Genomic DNA, 20,138 nt, shown 5'->3' on the forward strand with positions numbered 1-20,138 from the left:
TGAATTCCCATAATCACGATTGAAAAGAAGTGGTAGCTTTTTCTAGCGTTACCTCTAGCCTCATCTGGCCTGTTCCTTCGGATTGCTGAGCTTGTCATTCAAGTTCGCGTCCTTTTCTGCATCGGGCATTAAAAAGCGCCAATTTTTGCTGGCACTCGACCGCAAAGTGAAACCATATTCTAAGATGGGCATACGTGGCAAGCGTGCTGAAATCCAGGCCAAGGCGAGAGCTTTTGTCGCGTCTTATCAAGAGCAAGAACAACAAAAACAAGCGCCAGGATCTTCGTCTTCTTCATCATCTGCGACTACTAATCATGAGACAGAGAATAAGAAAAAGGTATCTAGAACTACATGATATTGAGGGCATCTATGATGTTCAAGTCATTGGGTGATACTTGATACTTGTAAAGTTCCAAGCAAATAACGTCTTGGAAATGGGTTTAATTGTCGAAACCCAGTTACAACCATTCTCAATACTTGTGCTACTGGAAACTAGAGCGGCTCTTGACTTTATACGGAGAGGCGGTGGATCTTGAGTTAAATAGCACGATGTGGATGTCCAATACGACCTAATGATGAGTGCATCCTCTTTAGTCCACGTAATAATCAGAGTGCGGCCGCATTGACGTCCTCAAAATCGTCGTGAATGCTATTAAGTTGTATAGAGTAGGCACGTAAAGTCTAGCAAACGAGCCAGTTCCCAATTTCGAGAAAAGAAAGAAGAGACAAGTTACCAAAACGGAAATCAGACCCGAGACCAAATCTGTGTATCATACCAAGAAGTCTGGGCCCTCTCCTGTGTTGAAGCAGCAAACTAGCTAGTTGGCAACAATATTGGGAATTTAGAACGAGTGCGTGTCAAATGAAATATGTTGGTTTGAGGAAATAGAGAAGTCACTGATCTACGTGTAAATATGAAAATACATCGTTATTTGACTTTGGAACACGTTCTAAAGGGCGCTTGCTTGGTCGCAAGCCTCTAAAATTAGAAACTCAGCAAGTCAGCGAGTGAGTCACTTTCAGCCACGCGAGTATGGCTCATATCTCGAGCTGCTGCGTATTGTAATAGTAATTGATGTGTCTTGCATCTGCTACAAGGGGTTCCATTCGCAGATCGTCATTCGCGTCAGAGAGCTCAATCCAACCGTTGATATAAGGCAACGAGTATCGATGAGGGAACTTTAAAGTATTCTGAATAACTAAATCAACTTACAAAATTTCTACTACACGATTACAAGTATACAACAAACCAGTACCGAATTCCTGCAGTATGAAGTTCAACCCTCATTTTTCAGGCATATCAAATTCATGAAGCTCGTGGTGCCCATTCAATTCGTGATGCGCATTCAACTCGTGATGGCTATTCAAGTCGTGATGCCCATTCAAGTCGTGATGGCCATTCAAGTCGTGATGTTCATTCAACTCGTGATGTCCGTTCAACTCGTGGTGCCCGCTCTCTTTGGATTCCAAAACACTAATACTGGCATCGTCAAGATCCGTTTGATCAAGATGCTGATCGTGATCAAGTCCGTCATGACCAAGGTCGTCATGAATACCATCGTGGTCACCTACTATGTCTTCGTCGATAGAGAGCTCGCCGGTTGTTTCATCACTCCCATGCCCCTTGTTGTTAGGATGAGGCAGAGTACCCCCAGTTGCGTGATTATACGTCTTCATATGGTAGCGTAGTCCTGCAGCTGTCGAGTAAGCTTTCGGACATAATTGGCACAAGTATATGGCAGGCTTCCTAATATCCAGAAAGAGCTCAGTTGGATTTACTTAACAGATGAATTAAAAAAAATGGGATACCTAGGGGGAGCTCTCTGAGTTGACGCTTTGTGGAAGGTTTTCAGATGATATCGTAGTCCTGCACCTGTACCATATGTTTTATCACATCCTGTTATCTGACAATAATATATTCGTTTTGGTTTTGGTTCTGTAATGACTGGTGGACCTGCTACACTACTATCACTTGCCCCTTCAACTTTTGTAGGGCGATGTTTGCTAGGCCTAGGGTGTTGCGGCTGTTGTTGTTGCTGCTGCTGCTGATGTTGGTGATGTAGCTGCTGTTGTTGCTGCTGTTGTAATTGCTGTTGATGTTGCGGCTGTTGTTGTGGTAGCACTACGGGACTATTCCCCCTGGTTCCAACCTGGCTAGGACTATTACTGGATGGAGAAGCGGGGACAGCTGGTGGTGCTGATGATGCTGGACTGAGTGGCATAGATGGGGGATGTGGTCCTGGAACGTATTGGAAACCCGGTGGGGGCGGTGGATATGCATACTGGAACCCCGGCGGAGGAGCCATATGATATCCTGGATGTGGTAGTTCCAGTGGATGTGGGTGATGCTGTTGGGGATGCATAAAGGGAGGCATGTGCTCGTGATGATGTTCGATATGTTCATGAGCAGTTTGCTCATATATGTCAGACACTATATGCTGATGATGTGGGTGATGATGGAAGTGATGGTGTTCGTGCTCGAGGGCTGCTGCGGCCTCTTCTTCTTCCCGTAGATGGTGGTGTTGGTGGTCGTGATGATCGTTATAGTGCTGTTCGTGTTCATGATCGTGATGATGAGGAGGTGGACCCGCATATCCAGGAGGAGGACCAGGATATGAAGACATGGCATACGCGTAAGGATACCTATTGAACAAAATATCGTTGAGGACAGTGCAAAGCGAAGTAATGCTAAAAACACAAGCGAGAGTGTAATGATTTTGGAATTGTTACGGTGGATCGAATTCATACCGAAAGTACGGATAAGGATGCCCGTGATAACCGGGAAATACCAGTTGTGGTTGGTTTTCTCTGACCATGATTCCAGGTGGAAGTCCAGGTGGGGTTGCGCTTCTTCCACCAGCATTCACAGTAGCAGCGGCGGCTTGTCTTGCGTTCTCATGCATCAACATTGCATGATGATGTTGCTCTGCCTCTTCTACTTCGTAGTAAACCTCTTCAGTTTGGTGATTAGGCATTGTCTGAAAATTGGTGCTCTAATGAGTGCTGAAAGCTCTTAATTTTAATGGGAGAGGGCGGTGGACGATGAGATAAATAGTATAATGTAGATATCCAATACGATCTAACGATGGATGCATATTCGTTAGTGCACATGATTAGTCGGCGTGCGGCCATAGCGTCGGTGGATCGAGAAAGAAAAAGTCGGCAGGGCGACAATGCAGCAGAGCTTTCTTTGAGCTTCAAAGTACGGTTTGGATAGGAAGTAATGCCTGCAAATACCTTCAACTACGCCTTAACTCAACCTTATCTTTTGCTCTGTGGCTACTGCACAAAAAGTGAAAAGTGGTAATGAAAAAGAGGATAGGAAAGGCAAGGGGGACAACTTTTGCGTGTTCGGAACCTTCAAAATATCATCGCGTTTGGTCATGTAGTCCGCATTGGCGGATAGGAATACCGGAATATCTAGTATGAAAGTGTTTCTAAACGCGTTTCCAAACTACAAACAGCTAAGTTCATTGTTTTCAGCTGAACCACGCCAATACTAGACCCGAAGAAAGGCTATGCACATGTCGATTCCACCCTCTTTCCATTGCAGGCAATGCAAGCGACCGTCACTTCAGCTCTTTCTTTCTACATTCTATGAGCCGAAAGGCATGCGGCGTCAATGACTTCAATCTTCGCGCAGATATAGTAGATATCGCGCCTAAACCTATGAAATAATATCCATTTCGTACCACAAACTCCATAGTTGTTGCGATTGCCAACACGTTCTCGTCAATCCAATTGGTCCGCGTCGCAGTGTCCCTGCGTCACGATTTGATTCTCTGCCAAACATCAAATATTTCTTACCATCTATGGCAGACACAAGCGATATTCCTGATCAAAGGCAACCTCCTGTAGTGGCTGCTGCAGAGCCTGCCATTGTTGAGCCTGCCGTTGTTTTACGTTCTGAAATTGAAAATCACGACACTGTCAACAACCAAGTTACAACTAATAACATACTAGATCCAACACCCCATACCATTGCAACCAAACTTAGTCATGTCACAACAGACGCTGATGAGGTCTCGAATGAATCTCTAGTCGTTGGGGAGGATGTAGCATCAAACATCAACCAATCACATGTTGAGCCTACACCACATAGTACCGTTGAGAACACGTCTACTGATGTTCAGATGAAGTCTGCAATAAATGACCTTGTCGAGAACACCTCTACAGCCAGTCCATCGACGTCTGGAATTGATGATCGTGTCAAGGACACCGCTGATGACCAAGAGACGTCTGCTGCCCTTCCTGTGGCCTCGGCGTCAATTGAGACTCCTATGGAATCCGCAACGACAATACCAATAAGCAATCAATCTGCAGATGTGCCGTTGCCTATCGAAGCTCGATCCAGGCAACCGACTTCACCTGAAAGCTCCTATGAACTGAAGGCAATGTCATTCTCAAAAGGAAGTCAAGCGTATCAGCTAAAGCTGGTTACTCAGAATTTGAATGGGTACGCGTGTTGAGTTGTACTGATTGTTGGTCCTTTGGACTTGCCTCTACCTGTCATACACTTTCTGACTTGGTCGCACTGTTCTCGTACAGGCCGTGTCCTTTGATTGCACTCGCAAACGTACTGATTTTACGTGGTGAAATCAAACTCCGGCCAGAAATGGAACATGTATCGTATCAGTATCTCGTAGAATTGATCGGTAAGATGTTGTTTTGTAATCGCCGAATGTCGCAACACTACTGTACCAATGAATCATTACATAGCCGACTTGCTACTTCGAAAGGGGCCTGGGTCGGTAGAACCAGTACCGCACAAGTTCGAAAGTTTAGATCCAGTGCTTCAGCAGCAACGTGAAGAAATGTTGGCAAACTTCAGCCAGAACTTACACGTAAGCCATATTCCCGTTGAAAACCCTTACAAAGTTTACTGAACTGCTTCGACTACTAGGACGTGATTGATTTGCTGCCTTCCCTTCAATATGGACTGGACGTAAACGTCAGATTCGGCTCCACCAAATCCTTCGAATTAACACCCGCTTTACTTGTCTTTGACTTGTTGGATGTCGACCTGGTCCACGGTTGGCTGGTAGATCCTCAAGATACAGAGACATATTATCACGTCGTCACTTCTTGCGGGTCTTACAACAAACTTGTAGATGCGATCATTACCAAGGACGAGCTTGAAGAAGATATGATCAAGTCGCTAAAGAAATCAAACTCGCCTCCTCATGATAACGAACCAATAGAGACACTCGATGAATGGGAGAATATCGGTCATGACGAATCAGCACAACCAAGTTCTTCGAATTCAGTGCCAAGTAATGCTTTACCGAAGAAGCATGACAAGGAAGAGTTGATACATCGAGGTATGGTCCTTGCTCTTCTATTGCAATTTGGTTTCCGAAAGACTAAACCCAACCCCTTTCATCAGGCATTGTTTGTTCAGATTTTTTGAATCAAACGGCGAGCCAATTGACAGTATTCGGACTCCATTCGCTGTCAGAGTCTCTCAAACCCGACTCGGTTGCTGTATTCTTCAGAAATAATCACTTTCACACAATACTCAAACGTAAAGATGGTGGACTATTCACTTTGGTGACGGATCAAGGGTAAGGATGCGTGATATTGTAGACATGCACAATCAGCTGCTAGCAGACTAACGAGAGACTTTGCTACAGGTTTTCACGAACCAGTGGTGTAGTCTGGGAGTCCTTGAGTGACGTGGGAGGGGATTCTATATTTGTTGATGCTGACTTCCGAAAGTATCATCCACCACCACCAGCTCCTGTTGCATCGTCAAACGTGCCAGCTCGTACCGTGAGTAATGCTGCACCTCAAGCATCGACTGGAATGGGAGACCCAAGAGATTATGGAGACCTCCAAGACTCACTACGAGCTGCAGCAAATGAAAGTGTTCAACATACTGAAGAGGAAGAGTGCGTTAAATTGACTTGCTGTTGTGGTCAGATTAGCGTCTAACAGAACTCTCCAATAGTCTGGCTTTAGCTATCGCTATGCAGGAAGAAGAGAATGAGCGTCATCAACGCTTCTTATATGATCAGGAGACGTCTCGACAACAATTACAACAACAGCAGCAGCAAAACCAACAACAACATCAACAGCGTCCAACTGTACCATCACAGATACCCACTCTACGACCACCAACACAACAACAACAACAACAACAACAACAACAACAGCAACAACAACCCTCTTACGCTCGAATTACTGCCGGTAGTAATAGCAGTGGTGGTAACAGTGGTAATAGTAGCAGTAGTCACCAAAAGGACAAATGTTTGATAATGTAGTAGCCTTTGTAGTTTTACTCATTTGCATCATAACTTGTACAATATAACCCCCAGTTTACTTTCAAGTCTTCTTGTTTACATTCTATTTTGTTTGAGGAACCATGAATAAAATACGTTTTTGCACATATGTAATACTTTTTATACACCAACCAGCAACTCTCCTTAAGTGCTCTTATCAAGCAGATTTGATTCAGACAAATCAGCCTCCTGACGTGGACCATGATCAATTGGCTCATCAATTGGCTCTGCATGCATCGGTTCTGGCAACACTGTAGCGGTGACAAACCCACTGCGAGTTCGTTGTACATCCACCATCTCATGATTATAAGTAGGAGTAGTAGGTGATACTTCACTTATAACAGGCATCACATTATTATCACGCATGATGGAAGATGGCCTTGACCTATACATCAAAGTGCCACGTCCATTTGGTGGACTCTCGGCATCACTATCTGGCTGTACTACAGTGCTGTGGTGTCGACGTATTGTACCTCGCAAATGATGATCTCCCAACCCGTGAGCTTTATTCAAAAAGTCTTTACGAGTAATCATCCCCACGAGTTGATGTCTATGGTCAATGACAAGCATGTGTCGTAATGCCAGAGTGCGGAATGATATGTATGCTTTGGATGCTGTTGCACCTTCAGCGATGGTGCAGGGTGATTCGTTCATGATGAGTGAGATATCTAAGAGGACAGAGGAATGATTCAGATCATATCGCGAAGCAAAAAAGGACCTCGGTCCAATTATATACCAATCATGTCATCATCCTTCGATGGTGTCGCATTCACACCCCACAGTTTTCGAGAAAGTTGACTTCTCAATACAAGTCCAAGCACTTCTCGCCGTTCATTCACGATTGGGAAACCACAATGTGTGCAGTGCTTCAACACATTTGCAATTTCCAATACACTGGCCAGAGGAGGAAGAGTCATTATTGGCCGCGACATGAGGGTATTGATTGTTATTGTGTGTAAATGATGTGGCGGTTCGTATGCGAGGAATGGTAGATTCTGAGAGTGGATTTCCAAGTGATACTAGATTTGCAAGATGTGAAGGTGAGATGTTGAGTCGAAAATAATATCCGATGCGAAGCATACCATACTGCCTCCTAGTGAATTTCCGACTATTGTGGCAATGATGCAGACAACCAACAACGCTACAAAGGTGGCATGTTAGGTGATTTTTCTTCTTCATTTTAACACTTTTCACCATTACGATCGTACGTACCAGGCAAATAGTTCAAATCAAAGGTCGATTCGAGACCAATCAATATGACAGTGACTAAAAGACGTGATGTACCACTCCAAAAGCCTGGATGACAAAGAAGCAAATTCAGCTCTTGCTTACTACTTATGCGACTATGTTTTTTGGTAGTCATACCTGCCATTCCGAGTAGACTGTACGCTCCCGGATCGACCAGTGTTTGGCCAAGTCTGAGCTTGAACCAATTCGTCAACATCCCGAGCAACCTTCCAGCAGTAGCACCTGTTGAAAGGTCCTTCATGTAAATCACATTGTACAGCTTTTCAAGATATTTTCTTTGTCCTTCCGACACCTACCAATTATCAGATTCGGCACAATCAAATCAGTTGGCAATGCAATTCCATGAACCAACAGACTGAGAGCAATGTACAGTAGTGCAAACATGGCCAGAGTCCCTGCGTGATAGAGGGAATACATGCCTCTCAAAAAAAGAAGCGTAAGCACTTTCTCTAAGGTAACGATTGGCTTTAGTGTGGGTTTCAGTTTTAATTTGAACATTACACACACCATACCTGGTGAAGCAAAGAGTAAACTGGCAATCTCCCAGTAGCAAGTATCAGTTTCATCACCAGCAAGTAATTCAACGTCTTCAGGTTTGAACGCCGCTAAGTAAATGAAAGGCCAAATGTCTGTCAGTGGCAATAGCATTGTAAATCCGCAAGTATTCTGTTTATCAACCTGCTACTGTAGAGATGTTCATGATGCCTTGATACGTGAGTTGAGCTTCGGCTGTCAAGTTGGGGCAAGTCAAAGCTGCAGTGTTGAAGATTCCGAAAAGTGCTTCAGAGTAGCTCTCAAAGAGGGTGTCAGGCAAGCACACATTGGTCAGACACCCAGGATTATTGGATATAACGGCATTGAGGTCATTCGAGCAAGTAGCCTGACAGTTTTTATTGTTTATTGCCTCCTGCACGTGTTGTACGGCATTGATTGGCGACGTACACGACCCGAATAACTCGGTTCTTGGCACGAAAATGACAATTAGAGACGTTATCAAACAGACGATAACGACTTCCAAGAGCCTGAGGTATGGGTGCGGTACCATGCGTTTGGCACGGATTTCTCGAATGTATACGATAGTCTTGTTGTAATAATGGCCACAAATACCTACAACAGGCCAAAACAACGTAAGGTACATAGTTTCAATAGAACTGAAATGGTGAAACTGACCAAAGAAAACGCCCATCGAGATCAACATTAATATATCTTGAAAGGCCAACGAAGTGCTACAACTGACATTGACTGCGAACACCGAGTAGGCAGCCTGAGAGATGTGTTTGATGTTTTGTATACCTTGGCCTTTTTGAAGAAGGCCTATCATCCCTACATGAAAATGAATATCAGTAAATGAATTCTTGTAACAACAAAATAACAAATACGCACCAACAAGAAAATATGCGACCAAGCTGGCAAACAAAGTACGAATGATCAGATCCATTTCGAAGAAGGAGGCGGCTTCTTCAACTATCGAATAGAAGAGTTAACCAAGGTGCTAGAATTTGTCGAAAGGGAAATGCGCAACACTGACAACTTGAAATCAGCTTTTCTTACCGACAAACAAAGTTCCGGCCAGTGGTGCATGAAAGGCACTGGCAAGACCAATCGCCGCTCCTGTTGATGCAAATATACGGATGATTCGCTTCTCAGCAACTCGAAGAATGTTGGCTGTATCTCCACGTAATTCAGAAGCTTTTTGGCCATAAAACAAGCTTGAGAGGATTGCACTCTTGCGTATTGACTTTGTGACCAGTATTCCAATGATGCTTCCGACGTGTGACATTGGCCTGAAGATCAAAAGTTTTAACTTGTGTAAATAGAAGAAAAATTTGAACGATTGTTTGTCTCGGCGAAGTCTTATGAAGTTCGTATTCACGTACCCTTCAAAACCACTGAACAGACCTGCAGACACAATTCCCATCATTCCAAGCGCTTTGATGATCAGAGTCTTAAATGTTGTGTACTTCATCATAGAGACACCATTCAAGTAAGCCAACACCTCTGGCATTCCACTTCCAGCTGCTTGAGGCTAAATTACATAGCAACGATTAGCTTGGGTCCGTATGCAATTGACCTTTGAACTAATCTGTGTCTTGGAGGATGTAATTTCAACTGACCTCGATCAAACACAAGACCGAAGCCGGGAGAGCGAATAAAAGACTAGTACCAAAGGCGAAGCCCCAAGCATTTCCAGGCTCATTTAGAGCAAAGTAGGCAACAAAGCCCTTTGCTCTCCAGTCGAGGACTTTTTCAGTAATATCTAGAAGTATCAAAACCAAGACTTTCAGATACGAGAGAAATGAGCCCCTAGAGGCCTTCCGATACAGGAAACCAAAGATCTCACAGTAGATCAAGAGACGAACAGAGGCAGTGAGAATTGCAATGACCAAGACCACGACATAACCCATAAGATCATGTGTGATGTTGTCCTTGGATGTCTGTTTGGCATAGTGTTGTCGGAGAAGATCATTATCTGGCTCTTCAAAGTCAAGAGACTATAGGATTTGAAGTATAGTGTTAGCGCAGTGTAATCAAGCAGGTGACTGCAAATTCAAAATGTGTTGAAGCAGCAGGAATCAAGACAGTTTAACAGTATTCAAGGTGCGCATGAAGAGTCGAATTCAGCACATAAACGGAACGAGTACGATCTGTCTCAATATAACAATCACGTGTTTTTAATAATCATTCCAATGATGTTGATCACACGTCAAAGTTCGTGACGAAAATAAGCGCCTGATGACCCAAAGAACACACTTGCCTCGTAGGTATTTGCTTTCTTCAGCTTTTTTTCGTATTCCTTTTTCGGGGCTGCCAGCATCTCATGACTTCTCCTCCTGAATTCACTTGAAGGGAATGTCTTCTTCAAATTCGACGTTGAGGGTGAGGGAGACTGAGAGGGGCCTGCCTCGGGACCTAACGGCGGCTCGATCATGTATAAATCGAGTTATGATCAGCTTCCTTTCGTGAATAAACCCACGGGTTTTATCTGGAGTTTGGATTATTGAGGTTCTGGGAACCAGCCAAACAAAGAAACTTGACGACGTCTTGACTTGGATCTTGGATCTGTTAATTTCGAAGTTTGAAAGTCCAAAGTCTGAACTTGCTTCGCGACTTGCGACGTAGTATTAGATCTCGCATTCGAACTTCCAAAATTCCATCTTCGATCTTCGCACCATTTCGACGTGGACGTCCTGAACTCGTGAACGCGAACTCTCGAAGAATTTAAAGAAGAACAGAAGAACAGATTACTGCCAACTTGCTGCTAATAGCCAAGTTTTCCGCGTCACTTATCACTTTTCTGCTTTTCTCAAATCAAGACACAGTTCTCCAGGTGTTTCCATTGGTGCAGTTCTATACAACACAAGGAATCGTCCACTTAAAACAAGGAGGACGCCAACATGGTGAGTATATCGTCGACACCATGCTACAGATGAACTGGATTCCTCTCTCTCTGTCCCCCTTCCCTTTGTTAAAACGATGGATGGTTGCGATGTCTTTGACACCCCATTCGACGAGTTTGGAAGTTTACAGCTGGAAGAGAGAAGAGACATAAGCACCACCGTATTTCTCAACCTTATCCCATTTCTAACAACTTTTTATCAATGATAATAGACCAAGGGTACGCAATCCTTTGGTATGCGACATACCAAGTCGCATACATTATGTAGACGATGTGGCAGACGAAGTTTCCACAACCAAAAGAAGACTTGTGCACAATGTGGATACCCTGCTGCAAAGACAAGGAAGTGTACGTAAAAACGAATCATCGCATTTCTGCGGAGGAGGCAAAATCACACAAGCCAGTCGACATGGAATTGTGCGGTCCTCATTGAAGATATGGACTTCGATCTCATCATATATTGTTAATTTAGATGAATGGAGTGTCAAGGGCAAGCGTAGGAAAGTTACTGGAACTGGACGAATGGCATACATGAAGCACTTGCCACGACGATTCAAGAACGGTTTCCGTGAAGGTAACATACATATTTATTTGGTCTATCTGTATAGAAACCAACCTGTTGGACTGATCTTAAATTTTTATATCTAGGTACCCAAGCTAAAAAGCTTCCTGCAGTGGCTGCTCCAGCCTCTTAAGGAAATAGCAAATTGTAGTATAAAGACTCCACGACAATAAAAAACGTTTCTTGCACAATCACAGACCCAGTGGTTACGGGGGACATATTTTCAAGACACACTTACCAAGTTGGCCAATTTGTACAGTTTTTACGTGTCATAGTGGTACTCTTTGAACCACTTTATTATCTTCTAGCTGGCCCTTGTCTCATAATTTCCAAACTCGTCTTCAAGCTTGGACCTGTGAGGAGTTGACTTTATCAGTAATGGAATTCAAGGTTTATCTTGGACTCGTATGGACGTTTCGACTATCTGACAGATTGTTGTATCAACGACAGACAACAATCAACAAACTTTTTGCACAGCAACATATTCTTTCATAATGTCTGTTTACATATTTTCGGGACACTTACAAGTTGGTCCTTTTGTTAGACTATGTTACAAGTGGTGACGTTTTCGCTATTTCTATTTTATTACACTTCTATTTTTTCCTGGTGGACCTTCGTCGTTTAGGTCCAGGCTCGTCTTCATCGGCTGCTGCACTTGATGATGTGATGAGTTGAGGTTGCTGATCGGATTTGCCACGGTTCCTTCGTATCTTGGGATCATCATTTGTTGGTTGAGATTGTGATGTGCGTTTCCTTTGTTGTGCTTTGCTGGCTTCTCCATCATCGCTGAATTTGTTGACTATTTCACACATCTCACCATCCATCTCGAGTAGTATGCGAGGGTCGTCTTCAATAACCATGCCTTCTGAGAGTGGCTCGAGCTCGGATTCGTGAGTCATGGGTTCTTCGATGCTTGGGATGCCTTCTTGGGTTGATTGAATTTCCATTTGCTGAGAAGATGGTTTCTACGATGAGATAGAAGAAAAGGGAAGGGTTAAACTGCATTACTGAGCCGTCGTGTTTTCTATTTGTTTTAACCTCGAGATCTCGTTTGAACATGAAGATGTGCTAAAAGGTCATGACGTGTTGTGTTAGAGAATGACTGAGTGAAGGTGGTTGTGCAGTTTGTATAGTTATCTCTTCAATAAGCAAAGCAATGCAACAATGTAGAAACTTACAGGTTCAGGTTTGTGAATTTCGTAGTGTTCCCATCCAAGGCTCTGCGTTATACCAAGGCTCCTCCATTCCTGTTCTGTGAGAAGCCTATCCTTCATAACCTCGGGAATAGCTCTAAATAATTGCAACGGGAGGATCACATGGCTGCAAATTAGCGCAGGTTAGATCCATTCTTTTTTGTAGTGTGATAGTGGCTGACAGTTCTTACCGGTATTCGTGATGATCATCAGAGTAACGTGGCGAGTAATATATATTGTTTGTCAAATCAGGGTGGGATTGTAAGAATGCGTAGTAAGGCTGCATAATATCGACATCTGTGACCTTGTTGGTCATGCTGTTGCTTTTGAGCAATGGTGGCCTCCTGTTATAATTCTGACCCAACATGATGGCAAGCCTTTATGATGAGTATGATTCTTGCCAATGACTTTGTGATGAGTATGATCCTTCTATTCTATTGTAGCTCCTATGCGGAACGCAATGTCTTCCAGAAGCTGAAGCTGAAATTGCAGACAGTGACTAAACCAACAAGCTATATAGTGGCGTACCTTGGAGACAACAAATCCACAATACTATACCTCTATTTGGGACGATGATCATGCGGTCATCAAGAGAACTACAAGCTCAAGTGGTGGAACTGTGCAAACCTCTGTTTTATATAAAAGTCAAAGTTGGACGGACGGGACATCAGAAACATTGGATTGGAGAGATATTTTCAACCGTTCTTTGCTATGTACCTACTCAGACTTTCATTAGGAACACGTAGCAGAGCCTTACTCTGTTGCACTACACTCCTGCTAATACTACGAAGATATATCGAGGTTATGAAGGTGACTACACGAGAAATGTGATGTAAAATATCTAGAATTATCTAGAATTAAAATGAAAATGGTGATGCTGTAGGTCGCTGTCTTGATGGTAGGATAGTGAGACTGCGCTTTCGTGATCACAAACATGCTGGAGCGCTGGAGCGAGTGATGGAGGCTCTTGACGTTTTTCACCAGATAATACCAATGTTTGGACCCAAGATTCAGATTGGGTATCATCATCTCCGTCCGGAGCAAACGAATTGGCGAGATTATAGATGCGGCGCGGCAATAATGCTGCTTTGTGAGCAGTGTCTTGAATACCAGTAGTCCAAGATCAATTTGTGAGTTTGCTATTAAAAGAACGCACATTGAAAGGGCAATTGCTAAAATAGCGCGCTCTAAATCGGAATCGAGTCACGCTTGCAATCGTTACCTTTCACCGGGTGACTTTGATGTTCAGCAGTCTCGACTGATCAAATTATCTCTCTCGCTCATTTTTTCATCATCGCAGTACGGAAATCTACAATTTGAATAACTGCCTCGAAGTTTCCATGTAGGCTTTAGATATTCCACAATCCACGAAACAAGACATTTCACCAGAGTGACGCAGATGCTAACCCAAGACGACAGACGTCACCCTTCTGCTCCAAAATTAGCTCAAGCAAACACTACAGTAAAGAGCCAGCGGAGCCCGGTTCATCTGATTCAGAAAATGGTTTTCGGCTTGTCATCGCAGAACGAGTCATCGCAGAACGACTTAGACATGAGAATCATGAGAGCATTATGGCCTTAGAGACTAGAAAACTATTGCTTCATGCCAGCGTTTCCGGATTTGACCAAAGAATCTATTCTCGTGCTTTGACTAGATCGAGTTCCAACCAACAAAAAGAAGCGTTTACCTCCTCCAGAGCATCTCTGACAAATTTGTTCTCCATCGTTCACGTTTGAATTTGCTACACATACTCTGAATCAGTAGCGACGAAGTTTCCTAATGCTCTTTATAGACCTCGTGGACGAAGAGCGTTATCTTGGCTTCTGGCGAACGATATCGGTCTTCGTTATGAGCAACGCTGCTTAAATTTTTTTTGGCACATCACATCATCTATATTGTTCGTTGTTTTCCGTCCAAAATCATATGAGGATGTACACAAACACACTTAAACCACTATACTTCCACAAAAAAACTCATCAAATTATAAACAATAACCAATTCCATCATTATACACGAGACCCACGAAACCTAATATACAACCCTGTTTAACAACTCTGCCCCACGCACAAATCCAACCCGTTCCAATCCAACAGCAAACATTAAAGACGTCTTGGCTTCCTCCAATCGTCCAACTTTTTGTAACGATAGTCCTAACGCTCGCCACGACTCCCATCCAAAAGCAGCAGTATTGCCTCCATATACTGACGATACACCAGATTGTCCACCACCGCATCCTCGTGCTTTACCTCGTTTAACAGCTCGTTCCAAGATGGATGATGCGAGGGAGTGATTCTGTGTTGTGGCGTATAGGAGAGCTAGACATACTCGCGATGGCAGATGATCATCATCTAATAAAGTGGCTAGATGCAAATCCTGTATGACAGAGTCTAGAGTTAATGGCCTTGACGAGGCAGATGCAATGGATTCACCAGGCGATGGACCTGTTGATGTATTACTATTACTGGTGTTTGCATTGCTTAGATTGGCTAGTGGTGATGGATTATTAATCGCTGGCGAGCTTCTTAGATCATACGAACTTCCTTTAGAAGATGTCGTGCCCATTGTTGAAGCTTGATATGGAGATGTACTAGAATTGGCTGTTGGAGCAGTCGGCAGTGGTGGTGGTGTAGGTAATATTGGGCTGGTAGCATATGGAGGTGTATCTGTTCCCGAATACATGGATGCCAAGGAGAAGGTTGATGCAGACTTCGGGATGACGGGTCGCCTACCGCGTGATCGAGCTGCTTCTACTTGAGCCACTGGCGACAGATATTTATGAGCTCTGGTTAACACTGGTGCTCGTTGTTGAGAGACGAGTTTGGCATGCCGTAACATGGCAGACTAAAGGGGGAGAGGGGGAATCAGAATTTTTGGACAACAAAAAGGCTCGATTCCATATGCTGATTTACCTCAAAAACCACATCAGCCAACATCCTTCTAACAGCATCACTAGCTCCCTTCCATCTACCTTCAATAGCATAACTCTCACCACTCGCCAAACCATCAGTACTGCTACTCCCACCATTAAATGTCTTTGGACTGAGAGCAAACAGCCCCTTCCGTTTTTTAAGTCCAAATCCACGGCGTCGATCCATCATAACCTGATGTACACTTCCGGCACCAAACAATCTCCCAGACCCCATTTCAGCAGTCCTGCCATCAATCATGGATACGACTTCAGCGACATGTTCAGCCGTATCTACTGCTTGACTTGCTTCAGAAAAGGCCTCTATTTCTCTGTACAGTGATGCAGCCGATAGCCATAACTGTATCAGTAGGTCGTACTGTCGGAATCGATACAGGGCTGGCAGATGAGCTGACGAAGGGGTCGCACCAGGTGGTGATGTTGATGAGGAAGCAGTAGTAGAAGCTCCTCGTGTGTGGAATCTGAATGGTGATAATGCTTTTGGAAGGGATAATGGTTCTAATGGTACATCTTGTTTCGACATGGTGGCAGACGGTGAATGAGAAGGCGAGACCGCTGAATTAGTGTTTGGTGATTGCCCTAATATTGCTGCAGGTGTGGATAAGGTGGAGCGATTCATATCGTCGTCCTCTTCCATTCCTGCAACTACATAACCGAAGAGTTTTCTGTACAGGGTGAAGATGGACTGCACTGAGTCTAGAGCTGCCTTTGGTCCAAAGCGAGCAGCTTCCAATGCTAACGAGGTCAGCTTTAGCCTATATAGAGAATAATGAGTGACAAATTGACAATCACGAAGACGAAAAAAAAAAGATATCTTGGGAACGAACAATTGCTTACGAGATCAGCTCCTCCTTATCAGCACTATCCACCCAATCCCAACTAAATATATCAACAGTGGGCGCACCACTCGCTATTCGTTTAGCAGCATCTTCAGGTACTTCGGAAGACAGTTTTCTAGCAGCTCGTGCTCGTGCAACCAGAGCATTAACGCAATGAGTCCATCCGTTTTCTAAAACTCGAATGCCGTCATCCCACGACTTTTTAGAAGACAATAATAATGCCAGAAGATTCCACGAAGGAATGTGAGTTGGTTGGAATGTGAGAGATAATTGAATTGCATCGAATGCTTGTTCAATCTAACAGAGAGGACAATTCAGTGTTCGTGACCACGCGTGAATCTTCGATCAGTTTCCGCTATTTTTTGCGGGTCGCGTCTCACCTCTCCTACTTCAGCTGCTTGTAATGCAAGTTGATACAGCACATCCCAGCCTGCTCGATCATCTTCACCAAACATGGAGGCAGCATCTTGCAATGCTTCCAGCGCTTCTGCTTGACATTGCCTCCTGAACGCCGAATCTCTTACTACAAGAATATAGATACATTTAACGTCGCCTTTTGTTTGCCCTTTGAACATCACTAAAAACAAACCTTCAAGAGCCAATTCACCCAACGATACACCAAGCCATTGTTGAGCTCGCCGTATTAGCAATGGGCGATCCTTGACTGAGTGATGTCTGGTAAGATCTAGGGCTCTCCGACCATACTCAACAGCCTTTTTCAACTATCCAGAAGACAAGTCAGAAACGTGTTGAGTCACAAACTCGATTGTCTGAGTTCGAGTGTTCCTTTTTTTGGCAACACTAACCTCTTTTTCATCTCCTTCAACAGTCGACAACAGTATTCTCATTCCAGAAATCAACACACCCAAAACATCAGCAATAGTTTCACCATCTACCGTTTCAACAACTATAGGTGCGTCAGGGTCAGGTAATGTACTAGCACTACCAGCAGGTAGGCCAGTCAAAGATGGTGAAGAATGTCCATTGCAGACTTTAAGAGATTCAACAGATCTAGCCACGCGTTCAGTAGACACTGCCTCTGTACCAACTTCTAAAGTAGCGGCCATCATCCGCCGTTCCATAGATTTACGTTTCTCTTCAGCCGATTTACGTTCACTACCTCGTCCGATGGTACTTGCTCTACGTATCACTAGCATGGCATCTTCCCGTCGTTTCCGTTCTAGGTCGATGGCAGCGCCGTGACGGGTGTTGAAAATGAAGAGATATGATTCTACCGCAGCTTGTGCCTCTCGTTTTTCATCACGAGACATGTTGTCTCCGAATGCATGTAGGAGAGAAGAGAAGGTATGAGACAGATACCTAAACAGTCTCAGAGATTGAAATGTATGCTTGGTGCCTCGATATAGTGTCTAGTGATTTTATGATTAGTCAAAAGATTTTTCGGGTTGGCAAAAAAGCGTCAGGAGGTTTACCGTAAACTCACCTCTATGAGTCGATAATGTCGCTCAACAACATCACCAACAGCTTCATTAACATCTCCACCACCAGAATCAGCCATCACCCACCAATCATACGCTTGAGCTACTCTCTGCGCTCGTCCTTTCTCTATAGGTGTTTCATTCTCTCCTTTGGGAAATGGCAATAATGCAGTAACAAGCCTCTCATACGTTGGCAAATGTCTAGCCAACTCAGCTTGAATATCAACTGGCACACCACAACCAACACTAGGTCTATGTATGTAGCCCGATAACGGCTTTGCCAGATTTGTCGTTATGAGGGTTAGATATTGCCGACATATTGCAATTCGACGACCAGGAAGATATGTATCTGGGACTGGTGCCAGGAAACGAAGGTAGAGTTGGAGTGATTTTTGAGCTTGATCTAGATGGGCGTGACGAACACATAGCATGGCGTGATGGTAGACGATATTTTCGACCCATTTCGTCCATTGGTCTATTTCGTCTGGTTTGGAGGCAGCAGCATCTGTATACTGTGATTCGATCTTTGATATGGCTTTGGTATATATATCTATAGCGTCCTTGTCTTGACGCAATAATTCCAGCGCTTGACCTGTAAGGATATTGGAGTCAGACATGGGCTCATGCTCGCAGATCTGTAGTGTTTTTTTTTTGGCTGGGAAAATTTCGTACCGTGTAAGAAATGCGCCATGATGACCATGACTCGAGTATACGTATCGGGTAGCCCTTGCAGCTCTGGCATTGGTTGAGCGCTTAAACGATTCACAACAGCCGAATATTCACCAGTAATTGAATCTATACGGGCCAACAAAGCGTGTGCTTGCTAAACGACAATTCACATACCGTGTGAGATTAGTTCGATACGCGTAAACGTGCCTCAAGTATATCCTCATTGCAGCACTGTTCAACACTCACTTTGGCATACAATTGTGACCTTCCGTCAGAAGCTCTACCAGCCTCAACCTTCTTTAGTGCTTCTAGTAAATTCGAGGTAGCATCTGGCACGTATATTGGAGTTGCGAGGGGAACAGCCAACGGATGTTGCGCAACATCAGCGTCAGATTCCCCAGATAACTTGATGGGATTTACTTGCAGGTATAGATTAAGAGATACTTCTGCATTCGCGACCAGTGAATACACTAGTAGAATAAAGGCATTTGTTAAAAAAACTTTGAGCGTGTGCGTGGTCTCTGTCATCAAAACATGCAAAACACAAACGAAATTGGAGTCTTGCCTGTTGATTCGGCAGCGTTTTTAGTCTTGAATGATTTAAGCGATTCTTTTGCCAGCTGCCATTGTCCACGACTACGTAGCAGGTCGATATCATGTTCTGGCGATTTACCAGCCATCGCAGCTAACTCAGTCTGGCGAACACGTTCCTCTAAATTGTGGAGAAATGGGTAACGAAAATGGAAGGGCTTTCGGCAATTAGTGAACGTGTATCAACGCGACAGGATGTCATATCTTGATTTAAATCTCTCCTATGTCCATGCACGAGATGCATTACTGCAATAATAATTGGAAACTAGACATACTGAGTCTGTTGAAGGAGACCAGTCAAGAAGCTCTGGAGAGGTGAATTCCTTGCTGCCAACGGCTATTCTTATACAATGACATCGTTCTACGATGAGGTAAGTCTCAGAGAGCAAAACACCAGAAACAACTTTCGCCAGATCTGATCGTTCTTTCTTATCGAACAAGGTTGAGATCGAAGACTTGGAATTCAATGAAGAAACAAGAATATATACATATCCATGTCCATGCGGTGACAAGTTCCAAATATCAGAGGTTGGTTTTTGGTCAACATCAAACGCTAGACAGAAAAAATGCGTATAGCTTCCGGATGCCGTGCTGACTACCTTGATCTAGGAGGATATATTCGATGGAGAGGATATTGCAAGGTGTCCGAGCTGCTCACTTCTCATAAGGTATGCAAGAGGTCTAATAAAGTAAAGCTAAAAGGAGGAGAGACTTGGTATTTGAACTCATCAAAACTCGCACAACTCATCGAAACTCGCACAACTCCCATTAGAGTCATTTACGACCCAAGTGACTTTGAAAGGCCAGGAGATGAAGGAGGAGAAACTATAGAGATCAAGCAGCCTATTGCTGTTTGAGCTTCAATCGAGCTTTGAGAATTGCCACCTTTTGTAGATTTGCTGATCCTGCACCACTTATATGACTAAATAGAGCACTTGTATACATCAATAACGTGAAATCGCACGGTATTAGCTTCGAACTGCGGGCGATGT

At 43.9% G+C, this 20,138-nt stretch overlaps 6 protein-coding genes across 6 annotated transcripts; 3 read left to right on the top strand and 3 right to left on the bottom strand.

Annotated features, from left to right (window-relative positions):
- Positions 1-3,812: 3,812 nt before the first annotated feature.
- SmJEL517_g01452 (uncharacterized protein) lies at positions 3,813-6,263 on the top strand (the record flags this gene model as incomplete). The annotated part of the gene is made up of 7 exons (XM_031167380.1): positions 3,813-4,456; positions 4,549-4,655; positions 4,720-4,844; positions 4,904-5,321; positions 5,387-5,564; positions 5,634-5,891; positions 5,951-6,263. 7 exons carry the CDS (start codon positions 3,813-3,815, stop codon positions 6,261-6,263), a joined length of 2,043 nt encoding a protein of 680 aa, XP_031026693.1.
- A 162-nt stretch (positions 6,264-6,425) lies between these two features.
- On the bottom strand, positions 6,426-10,458 carry SmJEL517_g01453 (uncharacterized protein; the record flags this gene model as incomplete). Its single annotated transcript, XM_031167381.1, has 15 exons — positions 6,426-6,949; positions 7,018-7,300; positions 7,364-7,422; positions 7,494-7,577; positions 7,647-7,751; positions 7,826-7,924; positions 8,042-8,134; positions 8,208-8,636; positions 8,700-8,852; positions 8,913-8,993; positions 9,081-9,313; positions 9,407-9,555; positions 9,644-9,786; positions 9,871-10,021; positions 10,279-10,458. 15 exons carry the CDS (start codon positions 10,456-10,458, stop codon positions 6,426-6,428), a joined length of 2,766 nt encoding a protein of 921 aa, XP_031026692.1.
- Positions 10,459-11,003: 545 nt separating this feature from the next.
- Positions 11,004-11,621, top strand: SmJEL517_g01454 (uncharacterized protein; the record flags this gene model as incomplete). Its single annotated transcript, XM_031167382.1, has 4 exons — positions 11,004-11,087; positions 11,139-11,274; positions 11,399-11,500; positions 11,575-11,621. 4 exons carry the CDS (start codon positions 11,004-11,006, stop codon positions 11,619-11,621), a joined length of 369 nt encoding a protein of 122 aa, XP_031026691.1.
- A 460-nt stretch (positions 11,622-12,081) lies between these two features.
- SmJEL517_g01455 (uncharacterized protein) lies at positions 12,082-13,048 on the bottom strand (the record flags this gene model as incomplete). Its single annotated transcript, XM_031167383.1, has 4 exons — positions 12,082-12,453; positions 12,527-12,556; positions 12,667-12,808; positions 12,873-13,048. The coding sequence occupies 4 exons, from the start codon at positions 13,046-13,048 to the stop codon at positions 12,082-12,084; spliced, it is 720 nt and encodes a 239-aa protein (XP_031026690.1).
- Positions 13,049-14,710: 1,662 nt separating this feature from the next.
- SmJEL517_g01456 (uncharacterized protein) lies at positions 14,711-19,235 on the bottom strand (the record flags this gene model as incomplete). The annotated part of the gene is made up of 10 exons (XM_031167384.1): positions 14,711-15,523; positions 15,592-16,363; positions 16,446-16,744; positions 16,828-16,970; positions 17,037-17,169; positions 17,254-17,817; positions 17,892-18,478; positions 18,559-18,709; positions 18,802-19,025; positions 19,196-19,235. The coding sequence occupies 10 exons, from the start codon at positions 19,233-19,235 to the stop codon at positions 14,711-14,713; spliced, it is 3,726 nt and encodes a 1,241-aa protein (XP_031026689.1).
- A 261-nt stretch (positions 19,236-19,496) lies between these two features.
- Positions 19,497-20,003, top strand: SmJEL517_g01457 (uncharacterized protein; the record flags this gene model as incomplete). Its single annotated transcript, XM_031167385.1, has 4 exons — positions 19,497-19,517; positions 19,588-19,674; positions 19,756-19,814; positions 19,919-20,003. 4 exons carry the CDS (start codon positions 19,497-19,499, stop codon positions 20,001-20,003), a joined length of 252 nt encoding a protein of 83 aa, XP_031026688.1.
- Between the last annotated feature and the right edge of the window lie 135 nt (positions 20,004-20,138).

Source organism: Synchytrium microbalum (assembly GCF_006535985.1).
Source record: "Synchytrium microbalum strain JEL517 chromosome Unknown SmJEL517_scf0005, whole genome shotgun sequence".
Taxonomy (NCBI): Eukaryota; Fungi; Chytridiomycota; class Chytridiomycetes; order Synchytriales; family Synchytriaceae; genus Synchytrium; species Synchytrium microbalum.